Source organism: Anas acuta, chromosome 1 (genome assembly GCF_963932015.1).
Source record: "Anas acuta chromosome 1, bAnaAcu1.1, whole genome shotgun sequence".
Lineage (NCBI taxonomy): Eukaryota > Metazoa > Chordata > Aves > Anseriformes > Anatidae > Anas > Anas acuta.
Window position 1 is genome coordinate 29,579,428 of NC_088979.1, and position 27,837 is coordinate 29,607,264.

Here is a 27,837-nt window from a genome sequence, read left to right on the forward strand (position 1 = left end):
AAAGTGCCTCACAGATAAGGAAAGACTTCCTTTAATAAAGTTTTGACCCCCGAAAAGATTAGCACATGCCACTTGAGCTGCAACAAGTCTCCATATGCTTGCAGCCTCCTGTGATCCTCAGTGGGGTTAGGGATGCTGCATGTAGAGCTGGGCTATGGGAGCACACACTGAACCCCCTCAGCTCAATTTTGGGCAATGGTAAGTCTCGGTGAATTTGGGAGAAGCTTTTGTATTGTGTGGAAAATTTAAGAGCTGCCTACTTCTTGGTTTGTGTTCTGGCAGCAGAGGAAGCTGGGTGTGTATGTGTGTGTGTTTTGTCTCCCTCTCTGCTGTTTACGGTTTTGCCTTACTGCACTGCTTCCTTTGGGACACTTCTCTGGGACAGGCTGCTGGGGTTAACTGTAGCATCCACCTCCTGACAAATGGGAGTGACATCAGGGTGACTTCAAATTTTTTATAAATATCTGCTGCCAGTTTGATTAATGTGCCAACACAGACTCGGAGTTAAAACTGCAGGGATTGATCATTATTTCTGCCTTTTAAGGATGGCATGATTTCCTCTCTACATGGGAAAAGCTTCACACTTATATTTTTTCACTAGTAACTACCACTGCGAGCCTTAGATTTCGTCTCTTTTAAGCCTGCATCCTGTAAAACACTGTAATTGCATGCAGCTGTGTTTGCAACCCTCCGCAAATGGGAAGTGTGCGCTGAAAAAGACCCAAGCCTAAGACCTCCACAACACGTAAAGAAAACGCTGCTGGCTTACCAGAAAAAGACCCTGTTTGGTCTGCCCTCCCCTGCCGTTGCTACCTTGCAGTTTATGACATCCGGATAGTGGGAGGTCTGACAAACCGAACAAGGCAGTGAGCAAGAAATTCCGTTCCTGTGGAAATCAGTAATTCCTCCGTGCAGGCTGCTTTTGCTCGTGTGTGTGTGTGCTTTCTTTTGTGTCACTTTGTGAAGGGCTCCGATATTATTATTATTTTAAATATAGCTTGCCCTGGGGCGGGGGAAATGCACAAGGAAAGAGCCAGCAAGCAGCCTATCTCTCAGAAGAAAAGAGCAAGCCTCGCAGCACGGGAACTAGCTTCACTCAAGTGTGCAGTTTAGAAGTAAAAAAACCAACAACAATAACAACAACAACAACAAAACACAAGACCCTATTCCAAACACCACCATTTCGGAGGACGCTGAAGAAAAAGGACCCCAAACTGGCTAAATACAGTGAAGGATACGGTCAAACAGGGTACAAAGCGAACCTAAACGCAGTTTGAGCATGGGCTCTGAAGTGCAATGTAAGTCTTCCTTATTTTTTTATTTTTATTTTTTTTTCTAAGTCATAATATCTAGTTGTTTAATTTCCATTTTGAAGCCAGGCTGGGCCAAAAGGTACAATTAGCTACGAAAACTAACGCGGAGCAGAATGTGGGATCTCTGATACGAGCCTGAACATGATACTGAAATACAACAGAAGTCAGAGACTATCAGCCATATTATGGAAGATGTACTATAAATAAGAGCATATCTAATTATTTCAAGAGAAAGATGCTGGATGGAATCTTTAATCAACTTTCTTAATAGGGAAGCAAGAGCTCTGCTGTTTTGTATGGCAAGCTATTTTAATACTGCTGTGTTTAAAATTGTGTGATTACAGTTACCAATAGCAATAAGATGTAGCTCCAGAGGGGAGTCCTAGTGGTTGCAAAAGTTTTTTTCTCTTTTATTTCTACAACATTTTTGCTCTCTCAAGCCTCAAGTCCACAGTCTCTAGCCTCCAGTTTGGCTTTGCTGTTCAGCTGGATTTTCGATGTGTGCCAACGCTGGACTTCCTATGGAACAGAAAACAAAACATTTCAGCATTCGGAGTAATTCTGGTATGTTTTTCTACATCATGCTACCGGCAAAAATGCAGTCGACAAAAGATTGTGCTCCATCAACTTCTGACATGGACATCTGAGGAATATAAAGCCTGATGGTGACAAAGGGTGATAATTTCCTATTTTTCACTATTTATCTCACCGGTTTTGGACTTAGCAATGGATATTCTTTGTGATGAGGAGAGCTCTGTGAACCCAACTGCAAACTCCTTAATACAAATAAATCATGAGAGAAGACTCTACAGAAACGTTTACGGACCCGGAGAGATTAATATATCACATCTCTTTAACTTGACTGCGGACTCCGAAAACCTAACTAATCTTTCGTGTGAAAGTAATATGAGTCCACCATGCTACCCTTCCCTGTTACAGCTTTCACAGAAAAACTGGCCAGCTTTGCTGACAGTGATAGTGATTGTTTTAACCATTGCTGGGAATATTCTTGTCATCATGGCTGTGTCACTGGAGAAAAAGCTGCAGAATGCCACTAACTATTTTCTAATGTCACTTGCAATAGCTGATATGCTGCTGGGTTTTCTTGTCATGCCTGTGTCAATGTTAACCATACTGTACGGTGAGTATTAGCCATGTAATCTGCTGCATGTATAGAGAAGCTTTAAACATTGCATGCACAAGTAGTTGTTGTTCTTATTTCAGTCTCTTAGCACAAAGAAATTGCAGTTACTCCATGCAAGTTGAAATATGTGTAAATGGTTAAAGGATGTAAGAATAGGTGAAATGCCTTTCCCCACTTTATGTATCTAGTTATAGACATTTTAAACTCAGCCCAGATCATTAATTTACTACTCATTTGCTGATGGAATTGTCTCAAAATGTGTATGAAGATGTTTTGTTCTCTTTATTCTTTCATTTTTCCCCATGTAATTTCCAGTTTTTCTGATGAGTATTTATGGTCCTGCCAGTTACTTTGCTCTGCAAATATGCACAGAAGCAGTAATGACTACCTTTAGATTAAAAGTTGGCAACCCCTTTAATTTTTTTTTTAATGAAGTAATTCAAACTCTAATAATTCTCTTAACACCAACATCCTGCTCAGACCTCCACTTGCTGGCAAAGGCTGCAATAAGTATTGTGGGAGTTAAAAAAAAAATGGATGGGAGTTAATTCTGCCTATTTTTTAGTAACATTTACAGAAGCAAAGCTAAATATCGGCTATGATTTCTTAAGAGAAGTTATTTAAGAATTAAGTGGATTATGACTCACAGTTCATACCCGTGTAGGTGATTAATAGCAGACCTTTCTTCTCCTTTTCACCAAAATTATTTGCAGCACAGCTCACGTAGGAAAAAGCAGCAGCCTGTGCATTCGGTACAAATACTGCCAGGCTGTTATCACCCCTAAACTTTGAGAAATGCATTTTCCAGTGCCACAACTGAGTGGCTGCAGCTGAAGGAGAAGCCAGACAATGTCAGGAGGAAAGTGAGGCTGTTTGCAAAGATTTCTCTTGCTGCACGATTTCGGGAGTATAGCTCTTGAGTGTGAGCCTGTAACTTATGAGAGGTTTCATCCAGAAAACCGATTTCAGCGTTTTTTACACAGATTGCACCCCAAAACGGTGTTGGGCATAGGTGAGGGTGCAGTGTTGTGATTTATCGTATTAACGGTGAAATTACCTCGGTGGGGGAGGAGACGGTGTAAAGCTGGGCAGAAACCGTCCGGTGCCTGAGCTGAACAAAAACCCTGCCTGCTTCCCTGAGACAAGCAACAGGGACTCCTGCTGGCCGGGCTCTGCTGTCGAGGAAGGAGAAGAGCGAAACCCGAAGGGCTGAGGGGGGATTTCGAGGGGGAACCGCCGGATTCTCGGGCACAAAGCTCCGCCAGCCCCCGGAGGTGGCGCGGGGGGAGCGCCCCGGCAGCATCAGCCCGGTGTCATCGCATGGTGACAAGCGATAGGATGCGAGGAAATGGCCTTAAGTTGTGCATGAGGAGGTTCAGACGGCGCATCGGGAAGGCTTTCTTCATGGAGAGGGAGGTCAAGCATCGGAAGGGGCTGCCCAGGGAAGTGGTGGGGTCCCCATCCCTGGAGGTATTTGAGAAATGTGTGGACATGGTGCCTAGGGACATGATGTAGTGATGGGTGCGTGGTGTGAGGTTGATGATCTTGAAGGTCTTTTCCAACCTAGACAACTCTATGCCACCTATACTGATAGTCCCGAGTCTGAACAGAGGACTTTTGCAAGAGGACTCATGAACCACACAAATCCGTGGACCTTTTCCTCCCTAACCAAACTTCAAATTTGTTGCTGTTGGTTTTGTTGTTTGTTCTTGTTTTCCCCTGGATAAGTGGAGGGTTGCATTAGACAGTGACCAGAGCACAGCACAAGGAAGAGGTGCCCCATCCCACACGCCACTTACCATGTCCTTGGGCCAGCCTGGAGGATGTTATCTACACCCTTCCTGACTTCTGTTTCATCCGCAGTTGGCTCCTCTCATCTACCTTCTTACTTTGTGGTCCTGTAGTCTCCAAGGTGGTTTATCTGAAGGGTGGTGTTTTTCCCTTCCCCATCCAGGTAAAGCAAGGACAAGAGGTCTAGGAGGGTATGACAAATGTGTTCCCACAGAGAACAGATGCATGGTGTCAAGTGCAGAAGTAGTTTATGCCTTTTCCCTGTGTAAACTGGCCTTGCCTGGCAGAGAGAGGCTGCTTGGAAGACATAATCCAGAAAGACACCCCTCACTTGAGACAGTCCAGAGACTGGATTCCCCTTTTAAAAACCAAGAAAAAGATAAAACATATCCATAAATACCATGCAGCTTGTCAGTGCCAGTCATATTACAGTAGTCCAAGAGCATCAGGAAATAGGTCTCAGTGCTTACGGAGGCTACATTTAATTAGGGGCAGACCTAGCTCCTTTGCCTTTGTTCCTACTATTGCAATTTAGGCTGTACTGTATCTCCAAATGAGCCAGGCACTCCCTGAAACACTAACATATTCTCACAACACCAGCTTTGGCATTGCCCCATGCAGAACTGTCATGGGCAGCTCGAGTAATATGCTCAGAATTAAATCACCACAAGATATGGGCAAGGTTAATTGCAGAACTTGCCCCAAGAAAAGTTATTAGTGGTTCCCTGCAGGATTAGAGGGACCTTTGAATGAGAGTCCTGCAGGGCTCTGCTTATCCTGGGTCTGCTCAATACTGCTCTTAACTATTTGGGCAGAGTATGAGCTTGCATGGTTTTCCAAAAGTCCCAAGCTGGGAGAGGTTACAAGCACTCAGAGGGACGGGATCAGAATCATCAACAATGATCTGGACCCCTGAAGAGAAAGTCTAAAATGAACAAATGAAATTCACTGAGGATAAATGCAAAGATATCCGCTTAGGAAAAAGATAACAAACCAACTACTGCTGGGGAAATTAGTCCAGACTTCAGGAATATTGAACGAGATCTGGCTGTCAAAATGAATCATAAGCTAAGTGTACATCAATAGCATCCTTTTTTTTTAATACAAAAATCCCTCATCATTCCAGGTTGCATAAGTCGGGACATTCCCTGCAAGACCTGTGAAGCAATCTTGCATTTCACTTAGCAGTCAGAAGGTCTTTGCAACACCACAGAGTCCAGTGTTGGTCACTGCAGTATGAGCAAGATAAATTAAATAGATTCCAGGGCAGAGAAACAAGAAGCACAAAAGTTCTGAAAACATCATCTGCAAGCAAAAGATAAAGGAATTGGCTTTGCTTTGTCTGGAGGAGAAAAAGAAAAGGCTAGACAAGACACGATAGCCATCTTCCAATAGCTTTCAGAAAGGACAGTAATCAATTATTCTTCATTGCCATTGGAAAGAACAAGCAAAAAGAAAGGCTTAATTTACAACAGAGAAGATGTAGGCTGGATATTGGTAAACACTAATGCACTTACTTGGGATTGCTCTCTCTAGGGGAGCCTATCGTGTTCATTGACGATATAGGGAATGCCCTCCTTATTAAATATGTGGAAGTTATCTAAAGATAGGTGATAAAAATATCACTGATATGCAACTGTACTCATATGCTTCTCTAGCTGCTACTAAACCTGAAGTTTCAGTTTCAGAATTTAGGCGTTGCAGATCAGCTGGTGTTAATAATACATTAACCACACCAAAGAAAAATCTTACAAGAAAATTCCGAAATTCCACACTTAGAGTGACAAAATTATTTCTCCTTCCACAGATTTGCTGCCAGAAATGGTTAATTACAACACCAAGCATTACTCATATAGAATTAAAAAGAAAAATACATACCCAGCATGTAGCTTGGGGGAAAAAAATGGTTTCTGAAAACAGAAATTGTCAGGCAGCTTCTACTGAAGGCATCACTCGCTGCCAGCTCTTCTTAGAAGTATATATGCATTAAGAGAAATGCATCACAACAATAACCACGAATATGTCACATTTGTAGCTGATGTCAACTTTCTTTTGTGCAGGATACACGTGGCCTCTACCTACGAAGCTCTGTGCCATTTGGATCTACTTGGATGTGCTTTTCTCCACTGCCTCCATCATGCACCTCTGTGCCATCTCGCTGGACCGCTACATTGCTATTCGAAACCCCATCCACCACAGCCGGTTTAACTCAAGAACGAAAGCTTTTGCAAAAATAATCGTTGTTTGGACCATATCAGTTGGTAAGTGAGGAAATATCTCAGCATGCAATTGCAGATTTCGAGCTTTTGAGAGGATTTGACATATATATTGCAGCCTAAAACTGTATTCTCTGCCTGAAATATTTTGCTTGCCACAGTGAAAGAAGTGCTGTAATGTAGTAATTAAGCAATAGACAATCAACAATGACAACGGGAAAAGGAGGAGAAGCCGAGCAGCACTGTCACAGGAAGAATGCACATCAGCAATAGGTCTATTGAGTTCAGGTTTGCTTTAAGGATGTGTTTATTTCCCATATTGATTATCCATCGCTATCTTAACATCTGAAAAGAAAAATACAATCTTGATTTACAAGAAGATTTCCCTGTTTTACGTAAATCAATTGTTCCCAGCTTCTCATTAGGGTAATTTGCTCAGAGTTTTTTCATATGGGCAGACCTTTTCTGGCTTTCTTGGTTCACAGGGTGGGATATTTACACCATCCCGATTAGGAGGCATTACTGCTCTGCATACCCCATAAACCAGAGATGTTTCCCACAGGAAAGTCCAGAGTTGCAGCCTTAAATATGTGCCCTGAATGACTCACCAGATGAATCTCTCTTTGCACTGCTATAACCCAGAGACTTGAAACCAGCCGTGGCAGTGTCACTTGCTCCTTTACATGGTAGCAGTGCCCTGGGTCCAGAGCTGCTTCAAGGCATGGGAGATGGAAAGGGTTTGGTGTCTGGTGCCATCAGGGTGTCGGGGCATTTTGTCTGCAAGTCGAACAGAGGCTCTCAAGCAGGCTGAAAGCACAACTCCCTTTCGGCTCATCCATTTCTGTAGAGCTCTCTGAGCACTGGCAGCTCGCTTATTCAGAAGCAGGAAAAATTCACTCCCTTGCTCTGGAATAGAGGAATGTTGCCAGCAATCAAACGTAATTAGCCACTTCCCTGACTAATATAAATTAGTGCAAGTGGTAACTGTAATCCATTACCAGGGAAGGAGATAATGCCTAACACTGCCACCTGCCTGCTGCTCTGAATTGTCTCCTGGCCTCCCTTCAGCCCTGTCAGAAAAAAAACACTCCAGGATATTTATGGCTTAAAGTAGCTGCATCTTCTGCAGCACAGCAAGAAACAGCAAGAGCCCTCTCTCAACGAGAGGGCAGTTCTGCATCCTCCAAATTACCGCAGACCTGGCAAGGTCCAACAGCACCACACGTGGTTCTGGATGTGGTGTGTCCAGCCGATCAGATGTAGGTGTCTAGCACAAGCCTAGAGCTACTCACTCAGGTGTAGATGTCTTCATTTAGCTAAGATGAATCATACCTTCTATCCCTGCAGCCCCTTTTTTACCATTCCACTAGAAAACACATTAATTTCTACGTTCATTTTCTCCCAATCTTGGACACTGCTAAGCATAAGCATTCTCTCTATCACATAAAAAAGCAAAGTATTCATGAAGTGTATCTGTACTGTGTTTGTATTTGTGTGTGCTGCTTGTTCTTAGCGTGTGAAACTACTGTGCTTTTTAAACACTAATAAATTCACAGAAGGATCAGAATGAGCAAACTAGTGCTCCACATACCTCAGCATCCTTTTTCAGACAGTGACTTGCAAACAGAGTGTCTGAACTAGATCACTATTAGAGCAAATTCAGAATAATCTATAATTTAGGCCCTGTTGTCTAGAATATGGTTCATGTACTCTAGTAGGCGGGTTTAGTTCTTTGGTATATTGATATTTAATTTCAAAAGTTAGGAACATTCTTTGCAGTAATAGCTGGTAACAACTTACCACTTTAAAACACCTTTTCTGCTCTCTAGAGGATTTTCCTCTAACAGTGATCGGCTAAAACACAGATTTTATTTGTTATCACTGTGGCAAGTGACAGCAACACAGTCCCTATTTATATAAATCTGAAAATTGCAACTTCTGGCTTTATTGGAAAGCACACAAGTGTGGCATGAATGAGGAGGACGGAGTCGGTTTTACTGTGATGGGATAAGGACACGCGTAAGGCAATGGGGGATGTTAGAAAGATAGTTGGACTGACAGAAAACTCTATCTCATTCACATATCATCAACACAGCATGTGTGTTAAATAAATGCAAATGAACTCAAAAAAAGAGGAGATTGAGGTGTGCAGGTGTGCAAAAAAGTTATAACGGAGCTCCTGAGCTGCCCATTGGAAATCTGTACTGAGATTGCACCATGGCACGTTGCTAAATAAAGTGCAGAAAAATGCTGGTGTTATGAGCAAACTTGCTAGATGCCAGGTCTCCTGTGCAATCTAATGTCAGTCGGTCCGTGACTCTGTCCTGGCCCAACCTAGTCCGACTCAGAATGGATAGGAAATAGTTTCTGAAGAATGAGGTGCTTCACACATCATTTGCTAATAGGAAATGGTTTCTGAAGAATGAGGTGCTCTAGGTATCATTTACCAATCTGCAGGCTCTCAGGGCTACTTAGAGTGGCAGTGCTATAAATTACTTAACTCTTTGCACCTTCAGATGGGTCCAGCTAGCACAGGCACAGCCAGTGTCAGGCACAGCACGCTTTCCCCAGTGCACAGTGGGGCTGTGATTTCAGCGACAAATTCACAGAGGTGGGAGCTTCTCAGGGTTTTGCCTTCCAGCCTCATTTCAGACACCCTTTGGCTGCCCTTTGCTCCTGAAATTTGCAGCTGGTGCCCTGTGAACCTCTCTGAATCTCTTCTAGTGCTTCTGCATCCTCTTTGAGACACAGGTGGCCAGACTGTAATATTCAAGACACGGACAAACCATGAATTCATCTTGTTTCATAATGTTTCTGCCTTGTCTCAGTTCCCAGCTTAGTAAGTCCTACCATGATGTTAGTCTTCAGGACCAGTCAATCAGTGGCCTTCTTCAGTGATGCTGGAAGTAATTAAAAAAAAATAGCATAAAAAATGACAGGTTATGTGATTTACTTGACTTCTGCAATCTTGATTTTCTTTGTAAAAAAAAAAAAATATTTTACTAACATTTGTTTTTGCATTTAGTGGAAGAAGAGCATTTAGCCAGCAGCCTTTCTTTCACTAGACCATGTAATGCCACAGGCAATTGGCTTAAAATGGATTATAATTACTGTAACAGATTCTAATCATGTCTTTAATTCTTAAATCATCCAGTACCCAGAGTGGCTAGATAATTAGATTATTTGTAGCTGTTGAAGGCAAAAGCCCATTAGACCCTGAAAATTATTCCATTTGTTTTAAAGCACAGAGGTCATTAGTGAGAACAGGTGTAAAAAGCCCCAGCATTTTCCCTTCCTTGAAAAAAATAGACCAAAATGTGTTCAATAGTGTTTAGCTGGGATCTATAGATGTGCGAATAGAGCCTATGCTGAAAAATACAGGTAACACACCTCTAAGTGGGCCTAGGAAACGTATTGCTCTGCAAAAGGCCCAAAATCAGCATTCTCTCCTTTAAAAATCCTTGAAAGGGCCACATAAAAGAGTTAAAGTCATGAATGTTAAGCCCCTATATATATATATCATCCCTCAGTCCTTCTTTCTCTCTGTTCTCCTGCTAATGGTGAAGTTTGATGAAGCTCAAATCCTCTTAGTCTGAGTTTTCTCTTTGCTTATCATTTCTCACTCAGCCTACACATCTGCTCGCTGCCTTCAGGCAGTCTCTGCTCTCCCCAGTCACTAACAACTTGGATTTATTCAGTGCTTTTCAGGCAGAAAAAAAAAAAAAAAAGTATAAACTGGAGCTGGACAAAGCTGGTGAAATATTCCCCATAACAAAACTCTCCATAATTTTGCCATTGCTTTCGAGGTTGCAAAACCATGAAAATCGTGCTGCATATGAAGCAACATTCTGCAAACCACAGGGTGCAAAAAGTTACCTCCAGGTGTATAAAAGAGGTTCAGGGCAACTCGGCCCTCTGATATTTTGGCTTTAAGCTGGCACAGAGGCTTTACACTTCTTTCTCAGGCAGCCTGCAGTTTCTCTGCGTGACTTCTAGCTGTCCTGGAGAGTACGAAGGGCCAGGGAAGCAGCTGGGATTTGCAGAGCATAGCTACCAGCATCTCAGGATTGTGGTTTGTCGACAGCTTTGGCCTCCTTCAGCTCACTGAGCACTTAGGACAAGGACATCCTTCACTTGAAAGTCCCTTTACTGTTTTCAGAAGGCACAGATAGCCAAGGGACTGCAGGCTGGGTATCCCTCTTCTGGCTCCACCACATCCTCCATTTCTTCCTAATGTCTTTCTTTTAATTTGCCAGTTCATTCATGTGTCATTTAGGGATGGTTTAGCATAGGAAAAGGCTACTTGATATTACATGGAATATACTTGCCTAAATTACAAATAATTACCACAACATTAAACTCCACTAATAAAAATTCAAAGGTGAGCACCTAAATTTGTAAGCCCTGAAGCTAACCTTAAAATATCTGCTACACTACAGCCTTTACCATAAACATCAAAAACGGTGACACAACACGCAGAGAAAATTAAATTAATGATAGTGAAGGGTGATTACACAAAATCTTGTAAACATAGCATTAGAGCTTCATCATCATCTCACAAATATAGGACCTTCATTGTATTGCTTTATAGACACATGATATATGAAGTTCAGCGGTCAGCAACAGTTGTGCCAGTAGGGAGTTCATTGCCATCCTAATGACCAGCCATGACAACTAATAAATAAATGAACATTTCATGTGCAAGTTGTCTGAGAGACGCTAATACGAAGTGCTGTGATGCACACTTCCAAGTTGACTAGCACATGCCTTCTGGTTATGAGACATTACTCACGATATTTCTGAAAAAGACACTTAAATATCATATTTACTTTCCTTATTGATATAAATTATTGCTGTCTTTACTGTACATGTGTAACAGAACCCTTTGCTTGATTTGGTCCTCCCAGAAGAGTGAACGTATCTCACCCATCAGAGCAACAGTTTACCAGTTATCTCCCTCTTATGAGTGTGTAGGTTAAAAAACTTTGCATTTTGAGCTTCTGTATCTTTTTTTCAGTAGCTGACGAGGAGGTGTTACTAACCCTATATTTCAGCTTTTTGAAAAAAAAAAATTAGAATAGAATAGAATAGAATAGAATAGAATAGAATAGAATAGAATAGAATAGAATAGAATAGAATAGAATAGAATAGAATAGAATAGAATAGAATAGTCGAATTGGAAAGGAGCTTCAAAGATCATCTAACTTAGCTGCCTGAGCACTTCAGGGCTAAGCAAATGTTAAAGCATGTTATTGATGCATTGACCAAATGCTTTTTGCACACTGATGGGCATGGGGCACCAGCCACCTCTCCAGGAAGTCTATCCCAGTGTCTGACTGCCCTCATGATAAAGAAATGTCTCCTAATGTCCAGTCTGAGCCTCCCCTGGCACATCTCTGTGCAGTTCCCATGTGTCCTACCATGGGTTCCTGGGGCAGAGCCCAGTGCCTCCCCCTGCACTTCCCCTCCTCAGGACATTGCAGGCTGAGCAACGTTCCCCAGCTGCTGTGCCTGAGTCCAGCACTACCCCGTCTCAGCTGCAACACCCAGCATTTTCCTTGTTGAACTTCATGCCATTGAATCTCATTGAGCTGATGCCTATATTCTCCAAATCTGGAAACACGGAGATAAAGAAACATCATAAAGATCCATAGGGCCAAATTTCTGAAGCAGAGACATGTGTGACCTGGCAGATTTCTAAACGGGATAGAATATATTCTACCAGTACATATGTATTGTCAAATAGAGATGTAATATATGTAATTATTATCACATACATATTTACCATTTTCTTTGTGTAGTTACCTGATTGTCAGGACAAGACGAAGGCTTTCTTTTCCCATGAAATTGTCATATGCACTCATTTTATATACTTCTCCTTTGCAAGAAACATTCTGCTTCACAGGCAAAAAAAAGGAATGAGGAATGGTCACACCATTAATGTGTGTCTTTTCTTTCTGCTTGGTTTTATTTTAAGGGCAAGTTTTTACAAAATCAAGCTGTATTTTTAATAGCATAGCTATGTGGAAGGTTGATCAAGGTACAGATGACAGAATTTATTCATTGTCCTTTTCTTTATTTCTTTAACTTGTCTTTGCTTAGAAGACCATAAGGACAGTGCTCTTCTCACTGAAGCTACTGGCAAAAGAAACATTAAGTTCAATTGGACTAGGCTGGTCCTATTATCAAGTCCCTTTGAATGAATAAGCCCTATAATCAGCCAGTCTCTCTTTTGTAGGACATTTCAGAGTAATTGGAATGTTTTAAGAAAAAAAGGGCAGTAACAGTATAGTGCCTATTATAAGTTATTCCTCTGTCTTTGAAAGGCTGTATTTTTGGCCAGTTGTGTACCCAGCACAATGTGCAACACACACAAGAATCCAGGATGTATTTCCCCACTGGAGAGGGAAGTCTTGGTCCCACCACCAGGCCAACATTTCTCCAAAAAGTGCTATGTAAGGTGTTGCAAAGTGTAGAAAGGATTTGTACACAGACCTCTCTGGTAGATCTGGTAGATCTAGTGGATCTCTGCCAAAAGGGGTTCCTATATTGACCAAGAAATTAGTCGAGCATCTCTAATCAGAGGAACAGGGACTTCTGCACAGCAGAAACCACATGCAGTATAAATGAGCGGGAAAGAAGTGCACAAGGAGTCATGTTGGGATTTATAAGCTCTGTCATTTGTACACTGTAATTGCATTTAATCACCTTATAAATTAAAAATAGTGTTGTTGAAGTAGCACTGTGTTGCGTAAAGAAAAAATGTCATGAAAAAGAAACTTGAAGTCCTTTTAAAATTTCACAGAGCAATCTCACAGCTTCGTTTATGTGTTTTAAATAATTAGAATTCGGTAAAGCCAGATTTTGCGTTTTATAATGTTAGGAAAGATAAATGTATCACAGGATTCTGCTTTAAAATGAAACCCATACATTTGCCCCAATTAGCATGAACATTGCAAACTACGGCACACTTGGGCTGCAATTAACTTCCCTCATGCATTTCCCTGCCCATGTCGTTGGCACCATTCCTAAGCAGAAGCCCAGCTAATAAAAGTCACGGGGTTTGTCAGAGCTGAGACAACATATTGCTAATTACCTGCAACAAAATTTAGTAGTACCTGTCAGCTGATTTTTCCTCTGTCCTCCAGAGTCACCAGTGGAAAACAGCCTGCCGAGCTCCTATGACTTTCTGAAAGCAGGTGGAAGCACTGCAATAAGGTTTCTCTTTTCTGGCTGATCACAGTTGGAGCCATGCACGTCACAGTGTTCAGTCCTGTATTTCTCTTGCAAGGAAATCTCACCCACTGGGCAGACTTCTTTCCTTTGGGCAGAACATAACTCTCATTACAATTTTGTATTTGACCCAAGCTTTGAAATATCAAGTGGGCAGCTATTGCTAGGATGACAAAATCACAGAACCACAGCATGGCTGAGGCTGGAAGTTACCTGTGGAGGTCCCCAGCCCCGAGTCCTTCTCCATCAGGGCCCCCCCAGAGCAGGGTACCCAGGACCCCATCCAGGCACCTTGTGCTGTTCTCCCAGGAGGAGACCCCACAGCCTCAGGTTGAGCTGAACCATGAGACTCCTGAGAAAAATATTGTGTGTTTTTAGGTCTCAGGTTCACAGAGTGAGCAGCATAACTTCATCTTTACAGCTGCGTGCCCCAAAGTTTGGGGTTGAGCGCTCCCACGGTAAAACAAGCCCTGGTTTTCATACTACTGCACGACATGAGGAGGCTACTCCAGCAAGCAGAGTAACTATTTTTAGTTGCAAAGGTAGTTCATGTATTCTTGTTTTTTTTACATTGTCAAGGTGACAATGATTTGTGATGTTTAGCAAAAAGATAAGCCTAGCAATCTTTGCATATCACCTACACTGCAGCCTGTAGATGGCAAATATGGGCAGATACCATCTATTGCTTTTCCTTCTGCTTTTTAACTCTGACATCTTCCAGATGTGAAAAGGGCACTGCCTGATCTGACAAAAGACCAATTCAATCTGTGTGAAGGGCATTATCCACCAGGTGGGCAGCAAAGCATAGAGTAGATTATCCTGAATCATTATGTTCAGACCAGTACCTGTTGGTAAATTGTTTTACATCCTGTTTGTTGTTGTTATTATTATTATTAGTAGTAGTAGTAGTATTGTTTGCTTTTGTTTTTGCAAATTATACATCATGGTGGGACATCTACCCCAATAACCATCCACTGGTGCAATTTGTTTGTGTATCTAATAAGAAGCTGACTATTTGCTTGATGAGCAGCCTCTGCAAGCAACTACAAAAAATAAAGATCTGGGCACAAGTGGGATCTAGACATAAAAATGCAGCTAGAACTGGGGTCGTGAGGTGCAGACCATGGCCCTAAGGAGGCAGCAGGCAGCAAAAATAATGCGTCTCAGCCTGAGCTTCAACTTTCTGGACCAGAAATTCCAGAAGAGTTACAGGGAGGTCTGTCTCAGGGCAAAAGTGTTGCTAAAGAAAATAAAATACTAAAAAAAATTATCTGACAGTTACCTTCAATGCTGTGTTAAACTACACAAGATCAAACAGCAGTGCTGGAGAAATCTCAGAGAGATACCAGCAGAAATCTCTGTTCAGTCCAGTGGAGGATTATGCCAGAGTTAAGTAAATTACCAGCATCTAACAAATCATCTAAAGTAATAATTAAAAGCCCAGAAGTGTAAAAACTGGGATAGTAGAGGATCTTGTCACTTAAACTGCTCCAGGAGCCATCGCATTAGTTGCTTATGATGGTGGAATATCTAAGATCTGTCCATAATTTCTCGCTTATTGCTACTATTGCTTTTTTATGAAGCGTTACCGTGTACTTAGCATGTAGTATAATAAGTTAGCCCTGAGGAGCCCTCAGGAGCTTCACAGCTAAAAAGGCAGACTGATAACTTGTGATCTGAGGAGGTCCTGATAAAAATGTATTGTGGTGGTTTGTTTTTTTCAATGTTGAAGCACGATTATGCCCAGACCTATTCTCCTGGGGGCCTGAACAATGAACGTTGCAGGAAGCCACCTATCATGGAAAACAAAAAGGTGATTTGCTAAGAAAGAGGAGCATCACAGGTGGTGGGAATTGATCCCACTTACAGGTTCTTTTGCTTTTCAGACAGCAACATTCACCAAGCAAGCAAAAACTATAAATTTCTTACTTCTTTCAAGTAGAAATTAAGCCATTGCTACAGGGAACTTAGAAACACCAATGTGATTTAAACACCAGCTGTGTACACAGAAAGGGAAAAGGATGTTTGACCTGCTCTCATGCATTTTCCTGAGCAGCAGCAGTAACAGGTTTGTCCATCAAGGAGCTTTAAGTAAGAGTGTGGAGCACTTTGCCCCTCTGCAGAGAGCTAGGCTGGAGACCGATGGCACATCTTGAAATTCTTCAGACGAAACATTCATCTCTTTATCATAAGGTCAGTCACTTCCAATCATTTCTAATCATCACAGATGAAGTGGTTACACAGCCTGAGTCCCCCAGAGGAGAATATTACGGCCAGCTCCCTCCCGGATCCCAGCTGACAGCAGGACTGCAGATGCCATCTGGCTACCTTGGGCTCAGAGGCTGCTTGGCTAGCCACCCCCAGGCGAGCCTTCCCCTGTCCTCTGTCCATGCTTAGCCAGGCACCTCCTTACTCTCCACTCCTTCCAGATTCAGGGATAGTTGCAATCTCACCAATAAATTGTTAAGAGTAAATAATATTGCAGATAAATTGCAGGGTGGGAGGTCTTAAAAGTTTGCTGTTGTTGCATTAGAAACCTTTACAATTTCCTCTAGGCACCGTGTAATGTGACACAGAGTCCTCTCTCCTTCCTGGCAGGCCTCCCCTGGTTGGAGGCAGGGATTAAAGCACAGGCAGATGTACAGAGCAAGCTGGAGTCCATGCAGAAAGGCTGGCACATAGGGCCACGTGTCCTGCCAACCTCACTTGAAATGCAATGCCACTGTCCCAGCAGTGAGAGCCGGGATGGGGACCAGGGCAAGGGGCAGGCGGAGGGCTCCCAGGAGACCTCACAAGACCCATAGAAAAATATAAATTGTATTGACAAACTCTAGAGAGGCTGTGGGGTCTCCTCCTGGGAGAGCGGCACAAGTAATCTGTGATTACTGTGCACAGTAATCTACAGAAGGCAATGAGACCTACTTTTTATCTAAAAGTTGACACATTCAATGAGTCTAGGGCTGGGGTCTTTGACAACTTTCTCCAAGCTTAACATAACTCAGATATTCAGAACCAGACTCTGAGGTCTAGCCCAGCATGGTAACAGGAAGATCCATCAAGTTTCTGGGAGATCCGAGGAAGAATCCTGCATGCGCTCCACATTTTTTTGTTCCTTAGCCATATTGTACAAAAATTTATCTACTAGGCAGTTAAGAACAGCACAGGTTTCTCCAGCAATTTCTTTCTCCTTTGAGACCCCCTTTCTGTCCATCTGAGTGAGCAGAAGGTGAAGGCAGCTCTTGCAGACCAGCTTGTGCTGGCACTAAGCTGGGTTTGGTTGCAATAGCAAGGCTCACTATTTCAGCTTATTCAGCTGAAACCACTGAGGTCCATTCACCATTGCTCCTCGCTGCATACATGGTATAATCCAAAATCCCCAATCCCTAAATCTTTTATCAAATTAAATTTCTTTAGGGCATTTATAAATCTTTCTTTCTTTCTAGCTGTTTGACAAGTGTAGACTTCTAGATGCCTCTGTTAGTGCCCTTGGTGACTGGGTAATCGTATTACACAGGAGGATAACAACTTCCCTTGATCTGGGATAGCTGTCAGGAGCCAATACGCACCTTGGCAGAAGCCTCTTCCCAAACCAAAGATAACATCACTAGATGAAAAGCAACAAGTGTACTGGTGGAGAGACTCTACTGGAAATTGCAGTGTAAAAATTAGCATCATTTCATCAGATACTGAGAAGGATTAGAAAATTCGGCAAGGAAGTAGGAAAAACTGGACCTGAAGGACACAGAATTGAGATAAATAAGTCCTGCTTCATAGCTAAGAAAGGGGATTTGAAGTGTATATAGACAGAGTGGCACTTGGGTATGAGAGCAAGGAAACTGCTGCACCCAGGAAATAGGACTGCATGCACATTTTGTAAGTGAACAGGATTATACCACAGCAATAAGCAACTCCATCAGCAGTTTCTTCTCATAAATAAGCCAACCCGGGAGCCCTGGATTTCTAATCAGTTGGGTCAAACAAGGTGCAGACGTCCTTCATTTCTTGCTCTGCCCTCTCTATAATGCCCTACTGATTCTGATTTGTTTCTGTTTCAATTATTACCACAGTCTTGCAAATTAACTTGGACAGGCAAATCTCTGCACTTGTAAGAAACAGGCTTCATATCAACGACAAATATATCAGGGGGACACTGAGACTTTTCTGATTCTATTTTTCAAAAGTGAAATAGACCAGCTCCATCATTATATTATTGTAAATGATCATTTACAATAATTTTCTCATGTAAAAAGAATTGAATATATCTCCTACTAGGCTAAATAATATGCTTTCTGAAAGATTTTCAGAGCTGCTGACAGCAAAGCTCAGAGTTTTTTCCTAACATTCACGCTGACTAGATGGAGCCTCCAATGGTGATTCCCAAACCACCCAGTGCTTTTCAACATATGCTTTCCCCTGGTGGAAATTTCTGCTTCTGCATTGCTACCCATCAGCAAACTGCACAACTTTGCTATCGGGCAAAATCTGGGCAGTAATAAAATTATTAGCACATCTCTGTGCGGTGGCCCAGGATTTGGCCCATAACCCGACTATGTCAGAATCGATGCTACCGCTAAAATTTGAGGCAGGAAGATTTTGTTTCTTTTTCATGCAAAGGTGAACAAAGGTGCTGAATTTTGTCAAGAAACTGTAATGGCATTTCTAAAAGGGATTTCCTAACCCATGCACGTTTATTTAGGTGCATGGTAATGCTCATTTATATTAAAATCAATTGAAATTGGTGTATATGGGCTGAAAACATGTGACAGTTGAAGGAGAGTTGACAGAAGGAACCTTGACTTTATAGGTTCATTCCCCTTCCTTGTCTACATCCGAAATATCCCCAGTTTGTCAGTCTTCAGGGCATATTGTTAATTCTGGCTTTGAATCATTGATAATCTCAGCAGCTCAAGGCAGCTACAAACCCAGTTTACCTGTCCAGTTAAATTGGTTTTATGGCTGCTGTGTATCTCTGAAGATTTGCAAGCCAGCAGCATGTACCACTACATCAACCTCTGTCAGTTTTACCAGGATTTTTGAGAGAACAGCATGAAGGATGCCATTGCTTTACTTCTTAACCTTTGGTGTTTTTAAGAGCCTTTTGTCACTCTGAAGTTGTGCGCAAATGGTTGAGGTTTAACGCAGGATTTATTACTCATCTTTATTGTTTGGGTTCTGTTTTGTGGTTTATTAAAGTCTATAGAGTTTGAAACAGCCACCTGTGTATAAATCAAAATATGTGAATAAATCACCTTATACTGGAAGAACATAATATTTAGGGTTTGTCCACAAGGGAAAATGTTCTGATATAAATGGGAATACCAACTGGTTGGTCCTCTCTAGAAGTTTGGATACACTTGCACAGTGTGGACTGTATAAACAGCAGCAAAGTACATATCTGAATCAAGGAGAAATAGAACAATCCTCTTTAAAGAATTAATTCAGTCAGTTGCTATAAAGCCTAATAAAAGCTAACTGTTGGGCCATGCCAGCTGTTTGTTGAGTGACATAGGCTGCTGTGGCTGACACTCTTAAGGAGTATGGGGATTTCCAGTGAAGCCATACAAATCCTTGGCTGGGTGCTTGGGTGTGTGTGGGGCTCTGGGGCCTTCTCTGTAGACCCAGCACCTTGGTCCTGCATCTGGATCAGCAAGACAATGCTTGCTGCCATGGCTGACAGGAATTATGGAGCCTAGCTTTGTCTCCCCTTCACTTGTCTCTTTGAAGCCTGAACATGGGGCCCTTTAGGAAGTGCTGGTCTGTTGATTCAGGCTCTTTCTCTGGAAGACTGTGTGTTCAGCTTTGGGCCCCTCACTACGAGAAGGACATCGAGGCCCTGGAGCATGTCCAGAGCAGGGTGATGAAGCTGGTGAAGGGCCTGGAGCACAAGGCCTGCGAGGAGCTGCTGAGGGAGCTGGGGGGGTTTGGTCTGGGAAGAGGAGGCTCAGGGCAGACCTCATTGCTCTCTGCAGCTCCCTGAAAGGAAGGGGTGGGGAGCTGGGGATCGGCCTCTGCTCACAGGTAACCAGTGACAGGACCAGAGGGAATGGCCTCAAGTTGTGCCAGGGGAGGTTCAGGTTGGCAATGAGGAGACATTTCTGCTCAGAAAGAGCAGTCAGGCACTGGGACGGGTTGCCCAGGGAGGTGGTGGAGTCACTGTCCCTGGGGGTGTTCAAGGAAAGGCTGGATGTGGTGCTTGGGGACGTGGTTTGGTGGGTGACACTGGTGGTAGGGGATGGTTGGACCAGATGATCTTGGAGGCCTTTTCCAACCTTAATGATTTTATGGTTCTATGCCAGGACGGGGTACCTGGGTACAGTAATTTTAACATAACCTTTGTCAGCTCTGCTATTTTATCAAGAGGTTAACTGGTATATCAGCATGAGTTTTTCACATATCAGTGAACACATGAATACAGCTTAGACCAGGACCTTTTAATAATTCTGCCTACAGTATGAGTTTGATCTTGTCCAAACGTCATTGTTATGTGGCTGACATTCATGGCCTTGCACAATGCCTCCTAAAAATCCCATCAGAGTAGAAGCTGGTTTGCACAGGGAAATTTCTATATTTACATTTTAAGCCTGACTGCTTTCGAATTTTGTCCCTGTGTCCTCGTTGGGACACATTTGCCATTTTCATGCTACAGAGGCCAGAAGCTAACCATTGAAGAGAGACAAATTCTGCTCCTTTGGGATGAGGAACAATAAGTTTAGTCTCTGTAGAGATATGAAAAGATAGATTTGGGCTGGAAGTTAACTTATTCCATGCCACAGTATGAACTGTGGGATCCCTTACATCAGCTGAACTGGGATGTACACAAAAAGGAGGTTACAGCTGTCAATGTTCTCTGCTACCAAACTGAGTGCTACCTCTGGTACTTTCAGATTTTATAGGCAGCAGCTACCTGTGGCTGTAGGAGAAGGAAGCCTTGAATGGTCATTCAGAAAAACAAAACAAAACAAAACAAAACATACAGGACTAGGAGTGACTGGTGCAGCTCTGCTGTGAGCAGCACTTTTGCACTTGAAGGAATCACAAGGAGATGTGAAAACTCCAGCTTACAAGCTGAAGCTCATTTCCATTCAGTCACATTTCAAAGCCAGAAATGTGGATGTGAGGTGCCAGTTCTTCAGAACATGTTCACAACAAAACAAAGCAGATGGAAAATTGCTGCCCTTGTGTTTCGGGTGAGGAGTTGTAACTGACTTTGGCCTTTCCCTTGAAAAACCTTGCAATTACACTAAAATTTTCCTCTTTCTGGTGATGCTGACTCTCCTCCCATGACTCTTGATGCGGCTGAACCGTACGGTCGGTAGTAACAAAAGGCATCTTTTTACTCTGTCAATACCATTGTTTACTTTATCTCTGCAGCTCACATTAGGTCCTTGAATGAAATGAAAAAACAGCCCTGCCGTTATCTATACTGGGCAGAAACGGACGGAAAACCTGTGGTGTTGCTCTGACTCGTGCTGCATTTCCACGAGGCTGAAATGCGGTGCTGGCAGGCACTTATTGCCTTTGGTATCCCTTCAACTCATCAAAAAAAGTAAAAAAAAAAAAGAGAGAGAGATTCAAAACTTTCCTCAGACCCTCAGAAGTGTTCATCACCTTGAATTATTCAGGCAACGAGGCTTCTGGAGGTGACCTCTTCCTCAGTGCCTTCAACCAGACTGACCTGGGCTTTTCCAGGCAGGACCCTTCCTGGAGCTGCTGGAGGTTTCTGACAGCTCCAGCCAGGAGCTGTCCCACACTGTATGAGTTTGCATCTCACACGCTGGCTTCTCATGGCCAAAGCTCCAGCTTGTAGGCTCATGCAGTCTTGGAACAGAAATAGAAAGGGCAATACCACAGGCTCTCCATCACCCTCTGCCCTGGGCAGATAAGGAGGGTACTGTTGTAAATTGGCCCAAGGCACTGCCATGACTCAGTTCAAAGCTGTGCAGATAAAATAAGCCACAGTGTTGTTAGAAAAAGAAAGAGCCTTGTAGAAACTCCAGGAGAACCAAAAGAATGAAGAGAAATTTTGAAGAGAATAATAGCTTAATATTATTACTATAATTATTATTTTGCACTGTGCCTGGACTTCAGGGCCTTCTTCTTGGCGTGATGCTCTGTTAGGCACTGGACAAGCATGAAATGAAGTGAAAGCTTGCATTTTCAAAGGGTTCCCCATCTAAGCACCACAGTGAGAAGAAGGGAAGGGAATGAAAGGGAGGTAGAGGCCAAGTGCCATTAAAGTGCTGGTGGCAGGAAGCTCCGTGTTAGGACTCATCTGTAAACCAGGGAGGACAACCTTGGACACACAGGGGTAAGGTAGGGCACAGCATCCTTCTGTTGTGTCAGTCTTGTCATAGGAAATTCTACTCTGATTCATTTTCTTCCCCAGAAGCCAAACACAGCATCCATTCTCTTTGAAGATACAAAGGGGAGTGAGGCTCCCAGGTGATGCTAACTTTGCATAGGAGTCAGATTCACAGCAGCTTTTGTCTAAGCAGGGCTGTGTTACTGTTCACAACTCCACTTTTGCTGTCTTCACAGAACATTGTCCCTTTTGCTGTCTGAATACTGCCTCTCTTGCAGAGACAGCATCCATCTGGGCGGGAGGCGAGGAGAGAAATTTAAACCAAACAAGCAAACCAACAAACAAACCAACAAACAATGACAAAGCAAACGAGCTAAACCCAGCAGCTGTTTGACTTTGCACAGGCACTAGCAGCATTTGCAGAAGTCCCCAGGGAAATGTCTGAGTGGGCTTGAATCAGGAGGAGCAGTCCAGGGAGAATGGACGTTATCACCTGGCTTTGCTGTTCATGACAGAGCAAGGACATAGCACATTCTCCAGGGGATGATAAGATTTGCACTGCTGCCGTTGCCTTTGAGCTGTGCTTTGGGAGGGCAGCGTGTAGGGCTGGCAGTACCAAAAAGGGACCTTTGCAGTCCTGGAGGGTGAGCCACATCGCAGGCTGTCTCGTATCAGTGTCTCTCAGTGCTTAATTTGTCCCCTTCTCTCCTCCAGCTGTTGCCATGGGAAGTTTTTTTAGCATTTAGACTGTGTCGACTGTATGGAGACTACAGGAAGAGCACAAAAAGACCCAATGGACGATTACTCTCAGACTGGCTAAATAATTTATCTTTTTTCCTAAAATCAGTATTTCACAGCCTAGTCTGAATCCAGTACTGAGAACACCTTTAATCCTCTTACAAGAAACAGCCCAGGACCACTCTTGACAGCCACCCCAGAAAAGAAAGACAAGATAACACACCTTGATCACAGTTGATAAAAGCCTTTGCCAGGGTGGCAGGAGAAAGGGCAAAGCGTAGGGATCATTGCAAGATCCAAGAGCAGAAGAAGATACCCTTTCGTTGCTGCCAGGTATTATGTGACCCTTTGATGGAAGCAACTGTATCTTACCTGTGGCTGAGGTTTTTTGGAGAGAGGGAATTGAGATTAGAGCAGAATCCTGTGTAATGCCAGCGCTGCTCTTCACCTTGCCCTTCTTTGCTGGGAAAGAACAACTGTGTTGCACAAACCACAGCTCACTTCATCAAACTCAACATGTGCAAGACCAACATTTCACACCGCATGGTTTCTCAGTGTGGCCCCAGTAAAAACTGTGTAAGAATGGGATTAGTATCCTGCTGCTGCTGAAACATAAGACAGTGTATTTTTCCTTCCCCTGTGTAAATTCAATTTGTTTTGGGATGCCTGTCAATCATGGTTCTATCTGTTAACATTCATTTATGTCCTGTAACTGGTAATTCTTTGAGAAATGATCTCTGTACAGTTCAGAGTGTTTTGTTTATTTTTTCTTAGAGACTGGAAGCAGTATTTTTTCTTATCATGTTTAACCTTCTCTTTCTCTAATCCACCTTCAGGTATCTCCATGCCTGTACCTGTCTTTGGACTACAAGATGACTCCAAAGTGTTTAAGAAGGGCAGCTGCATTCTGGCGGATGAAAAATTTGTCCTAGTAGGCTCTTTTGTGGCATTCTTCATCCCTCTAACTATCATGGTGGTCACTTACTTTTTAACTATCAAGTCGCTGCAGAAAGAAGCCATGTTGTGTGTGAATGACATTGGCCCAAAGACCAAGTTTGCTTCATTTAGTTTCCTCCCTCAGAGTTCCCTTTCTTCAGAGAAACTCTTTCAGCGCTCTTTGAACAGGGACGTGGGGACTTCTGGGAGGAGAACCATGCAATCCATCAGCAACGAGCAGAAGGCTTCCAAGGTCCTTGGCATTGTCTTCTTTCTGTTCGTTGTGATGTGGTGCCCCTTTTTCATCACCAATGTGATGGCCGTAATTTGCAAGGAGTCATGCAACGAAGAAGTCGTCGGTGGACTGCTGAACGTATTTGTCTGGATTGGCTACCTTTCTTCGGCTGTCAACCCACTCGTGTATACGTTGTTCAATAAGACCTACCGCTCAGCTTTCTCTCGTTACATCCAGTGTCGCTACAAGGAGGAGAAGAAACCTTTCCAGCTGATTTTAGTGAACACTATCCCAGCGCTCGCGTACAACTCCAGCCAGCTCCAGCTGGCACAGATGAAGAGTCTGAAAAAAGAGGCCAAAATGGTGACTAAGGATTATTCAATGGTCACGATAGGAATACATCACGTGGACGGTACCTCAAAGGGAAGCATCAGTCCAGGGAACGAAAAGGTTAGCGGCGTGTGACTCTGCCAGCCCATCGGCAGATGCCATGGCAACCACCAAGAGTACGCTGAAAATTTCACCGCGCTGTGAGGAGCTCTGACAGCGTAGGAAAATCAGGCCCTGCTCGAGAGACTCTCCAATAGCATCACATACACCTCGTATTATCCTGTTGACGAAAAGCAGGGTTGAAACGGTATCCAATGTGCAATTTTTTTTCATACAGTACTTTGGCTGTTTTAAGCACAGGCTTTATTAAACTTATTTTTTTAATATTCTAAAGGATATATTTCTTAAAGAAAAAAAAAATGCAATTTCTGGTATTCTAACATGGGCTGTGAAGAAATGTACGCATTTCTTTTCTCTTTGCAAGTGAAAGCTAAGCTGTCCTTTGATTTCCTCGCAGAGTAGGTTCCAGCTAGTTCGCCTTGCTGCAATGGAATTTTGTTATCATTAACTGAATGAGCACTTTACGGAATTTTAAATAAAATTATGGTTAATTTACTAATATATATTTAAGATAAATTTTAAAGCATTAAAGAAAAATCTATTAAAACCTGTATAGATGAATTATATGGAAATTTTGGTAATGGTGTTTTTATGGCTATTTTTTCTTCCGAGTGACCATTCGGATACGTTACTGGACTTTCCTGCCATTTGCTCTATAGTTCAAATTAGCAATCTTCAGAATTAAATTATACTTGAACGATCCTTTGTTTCTACCGCCATTCTTAATCTTTATTTCTTGTCTGGAACTTTATTTCCATTCTAAAAGTTTCATGTGTTCTATTTAAAACTTGACAGTAATTTTTTCAAAAGTAATTATTAGACATGATTCTCTGCTCCTTCCCACTGGTGTTGACAGCGAAGTGAAGGGAGAAAAGAGTGGAAAATCAGGCATAACATTGCTAAATAATTTCAAGAATGATTCTATGCCTCTGTTTGATTCCAGAAGAGCCTGACTTCCACTTATCAGTGGAAGTTTTACATGAACAAATCCTTTAGTAAAAGGTTTCAGCAGAGTCTCTCTCACCATTTCTCTTTGGTTAATAAGGCCGTTATGAAGGTGTCCTTCAGGTTTTGTTTTAGTGCTTGTAGAGTCAGGATTATTTAAGAACTGTTACTTGTTCAAAATTGTTTTCCCTGTTTTTGCTGTTTTGCTGTTATGGTAGATTGCTCAGGAACGGTAGGTAGCTTGCACTATTAGGACTCAGCCTTAATGAAATATGTTTGGGCAAATTGGGCCCACTTGAAAATAACAGGACTTATAAACAGCACCATATTTCACCTGCATAGCTCCAAGGGCAGAAAAAACATTACACAGAGAATATCAAACACATCATCTGAACAAATGCCTAGTCATGAAACTTTTGCTTTTGGGCATCATAGACAATTCAACTGAAGCCAGTGGGACCATGCTGGAGAGCAGAGATACAAATGTTGCATCCATCTGCAAAACTTAAACCCAAGCATTCAATTCCTTACATGAATTTTTCAGCCATAATGAAGAGAAGTAGGATGTATCTGAGTTTCAGATCCTGTCCCTTTAGAAAAAAACCTGTTCAGAAGCCAAAGTCCAATGCCTTCAACATTTAGTAACTCCTTCTCTTGAAGCTGCTCAGTTTTCACAGGACAATTAAATATCTACTAGAAGGGGAGAGATAAAAATAAATCTGATTCTAGCCAACCAGCTGGGGTATTTGACTAGAAGAGGAAGACCTTTAGGTTAAAATACTTAATTCTGTGGTAGAAAAAGACTTAGAACTTGGCTGGTTATTTGGCTGTTTTCCAAGCAACCCCTTTTATTGTTCTTTTACCAGTTGCCACTGAGACTGCTAAATCTGCTGTATTTGGGGGCAGTCAGGGGAAAGGAAACACAGGTGCTTCCAAAAGTGGAGGGAGTTGCCACCTTTCATGCCATTCATTCCCACCTTGACGCATCCCTGTCCTTGCAAAAGAAACAAGCAGAAAGGAGAGACAGTCCCAGTCCCACTGTCCGTCTGTGCCAGGCAGCAGAGCTGGCCTGCAAACCTTCAGATGTTTATGGGCACCCTGCACTTTTCCAAAGCTCAGTTTTCCCAGAAATTCCTGAGGGTCTGGTTGCTGTGCAGCACCATCTCCTTCACTCGGCTGCACTTACTGAGCTGTTACCGAACATTTACCATCCACTGCCTATGCTCTCTGCTTACTCTCTGCATTTCACCCACGTGGCAGAACAAATCAGCCTCCCGTTTCTCTCTCGTTTCACCTTCTGTTCCTCTCCCACAATGTCAAATTGCTCAGGTTGCAAATACTGACGGGGAATGTTTCATTACAAACAGAAAGGGTGTCAATTACTCGCTTGATGTTTCATTAGAAGATGACTCTGAACATTAAAATCCTTCCTGCTTATTAAAATAAAACCTATATTTTGGGGCTAAGAGATTGGGCAGCATTTCTTCAGTCGACGGCTGGAAGTAACCTAACATTTATTTTTATTTTCTTTGGTTAGAAGCAGGGATGATGCCTGAGATTTTAGTACTGTGGTCACTCAGGTGGTGTTACTGAGTGAGCAGCAGCTCTTGCCCAAGAAACCTAAGCAAAGCATGCGTAGCAGATGAAAACTTATATCTCCAGCTCCTTATGAACACCTTTGACAGTTTTGCGAGGCCTGATTCTGCCACCTTGCACCAAAATTTTCATAGATTTTTGTATGGTTTGCCTTAGTGAGGATGACAGAGTCAGTGTCTGAATACGTAATACTCACCGTGCCAGGTCTGCGGGAGGTCTAATCAGTAGATAGCAATTAACAGAGTTGTTACACTGCTGACAGATGACAAAGTTCAGCTGGTTTCAACCAGGATTTATAGCACTGGACCTATGGTAGGGACGAACACTACAGTTTAACACGACCAGCTTCAGGCAACAACTCCATCTTGCAAAAAAATAAAAGTGAGTGTTTTCATTATGCATCAGACTGGAATGAAAACTTTTGAAAACTTCCAGGCAAATAAAGGAAAACATTCACACGGACTAGCTCAGAGGTTAGGGCCTTCTCCTGCCCTACAGGAAAAGCATGATGAGTCAGTCTGTCCTATCCGCCTCCGAACGAACCGCTTCATCTGAGAAATGTTTTAATCAACAACTTCTCAAGTAGATCTACATTTTATTACTGTTAAGACTGCATCTGAAAATGTCCAAAGACATAAAGCTCACCATGTATCTCCTAAGCTGGTGTGCATATTTATAAACTTCAGGGTAAAAAAAAATAAAAATCCTCTATATCAATCCCATTCAGCCTATCATGCACTGTACTTATGTAATTATTGCCAAATGGTGAGATGCATTCTATTTTGAATACCTGTATGTTTGCTTATGTAAATACATAGAGAAAAAAAAAAAATGTTTGCTGTATTTTGTAAATGTTAATGTAAAATGGTGTTCTAATGCTTTACTGTTTTGTCACATCCCACTGCTAGTAAAGCAGATTAAAATGCTCAAATGCTATC

General features: G+C 42.6%; 1 protein-coding gene and 1 long non-coding RNA gene across 3 annotated transcripts; one reads left to right on the plus strand and one right to left on the minus strand.

The window, feature by feature from the left end:
• Positions 1-27,835, plus strand: HTR2A (5-hydroxytryptamine receptor 2A). 2 transcript variants are annotated; one of them, XM_068674654.1, is made up of 4 exons: positions 380-1,298; positions 1,754-2,454; positions 6,309-6,509; positions 23,574-27,835. In XM_068674654.1, the coding sequence occupies exons 2-4, from the start codon at positions 2,040-2,042 to the stop codon at positions 24,371-24,373; spliced, it is 1,416 nt and encodes a 471-aa protein (XP_068530755.1). In that variant the 5' UTR covers positions 380-1,298; positions 1,754-2,039; the 3' UTR covers positions 24,374-27,835. The 2 variants fall into 2 exon arrangements, with proteins under 2 accessions (XP_068530766.1, XP_068530755.1); XM_068674665.1 differs by lacking the exons at positions 380-1,298; positions 1,754-2,454 and adding an exon at positions 1-198.
• LOC137852687 (uncharacterized) lies at positions 1,693-27,211 on the minus strand. Its single transcript, XR_011093983.1, has 5 exons — positions 27,096-27,211; positions 13,583-13,785; positions 12,270-12,358; positions 4,257-9,364; positions 1,693-1,832 (listed from the first exon to the last, which is right to left on the minus strand). It is a non-coding gene; the product is annotated as an uncharacterized lncRNA (long non-coding RNA).
• Positions 27,836-27,837: the final 2 nt, after the last annotated feature.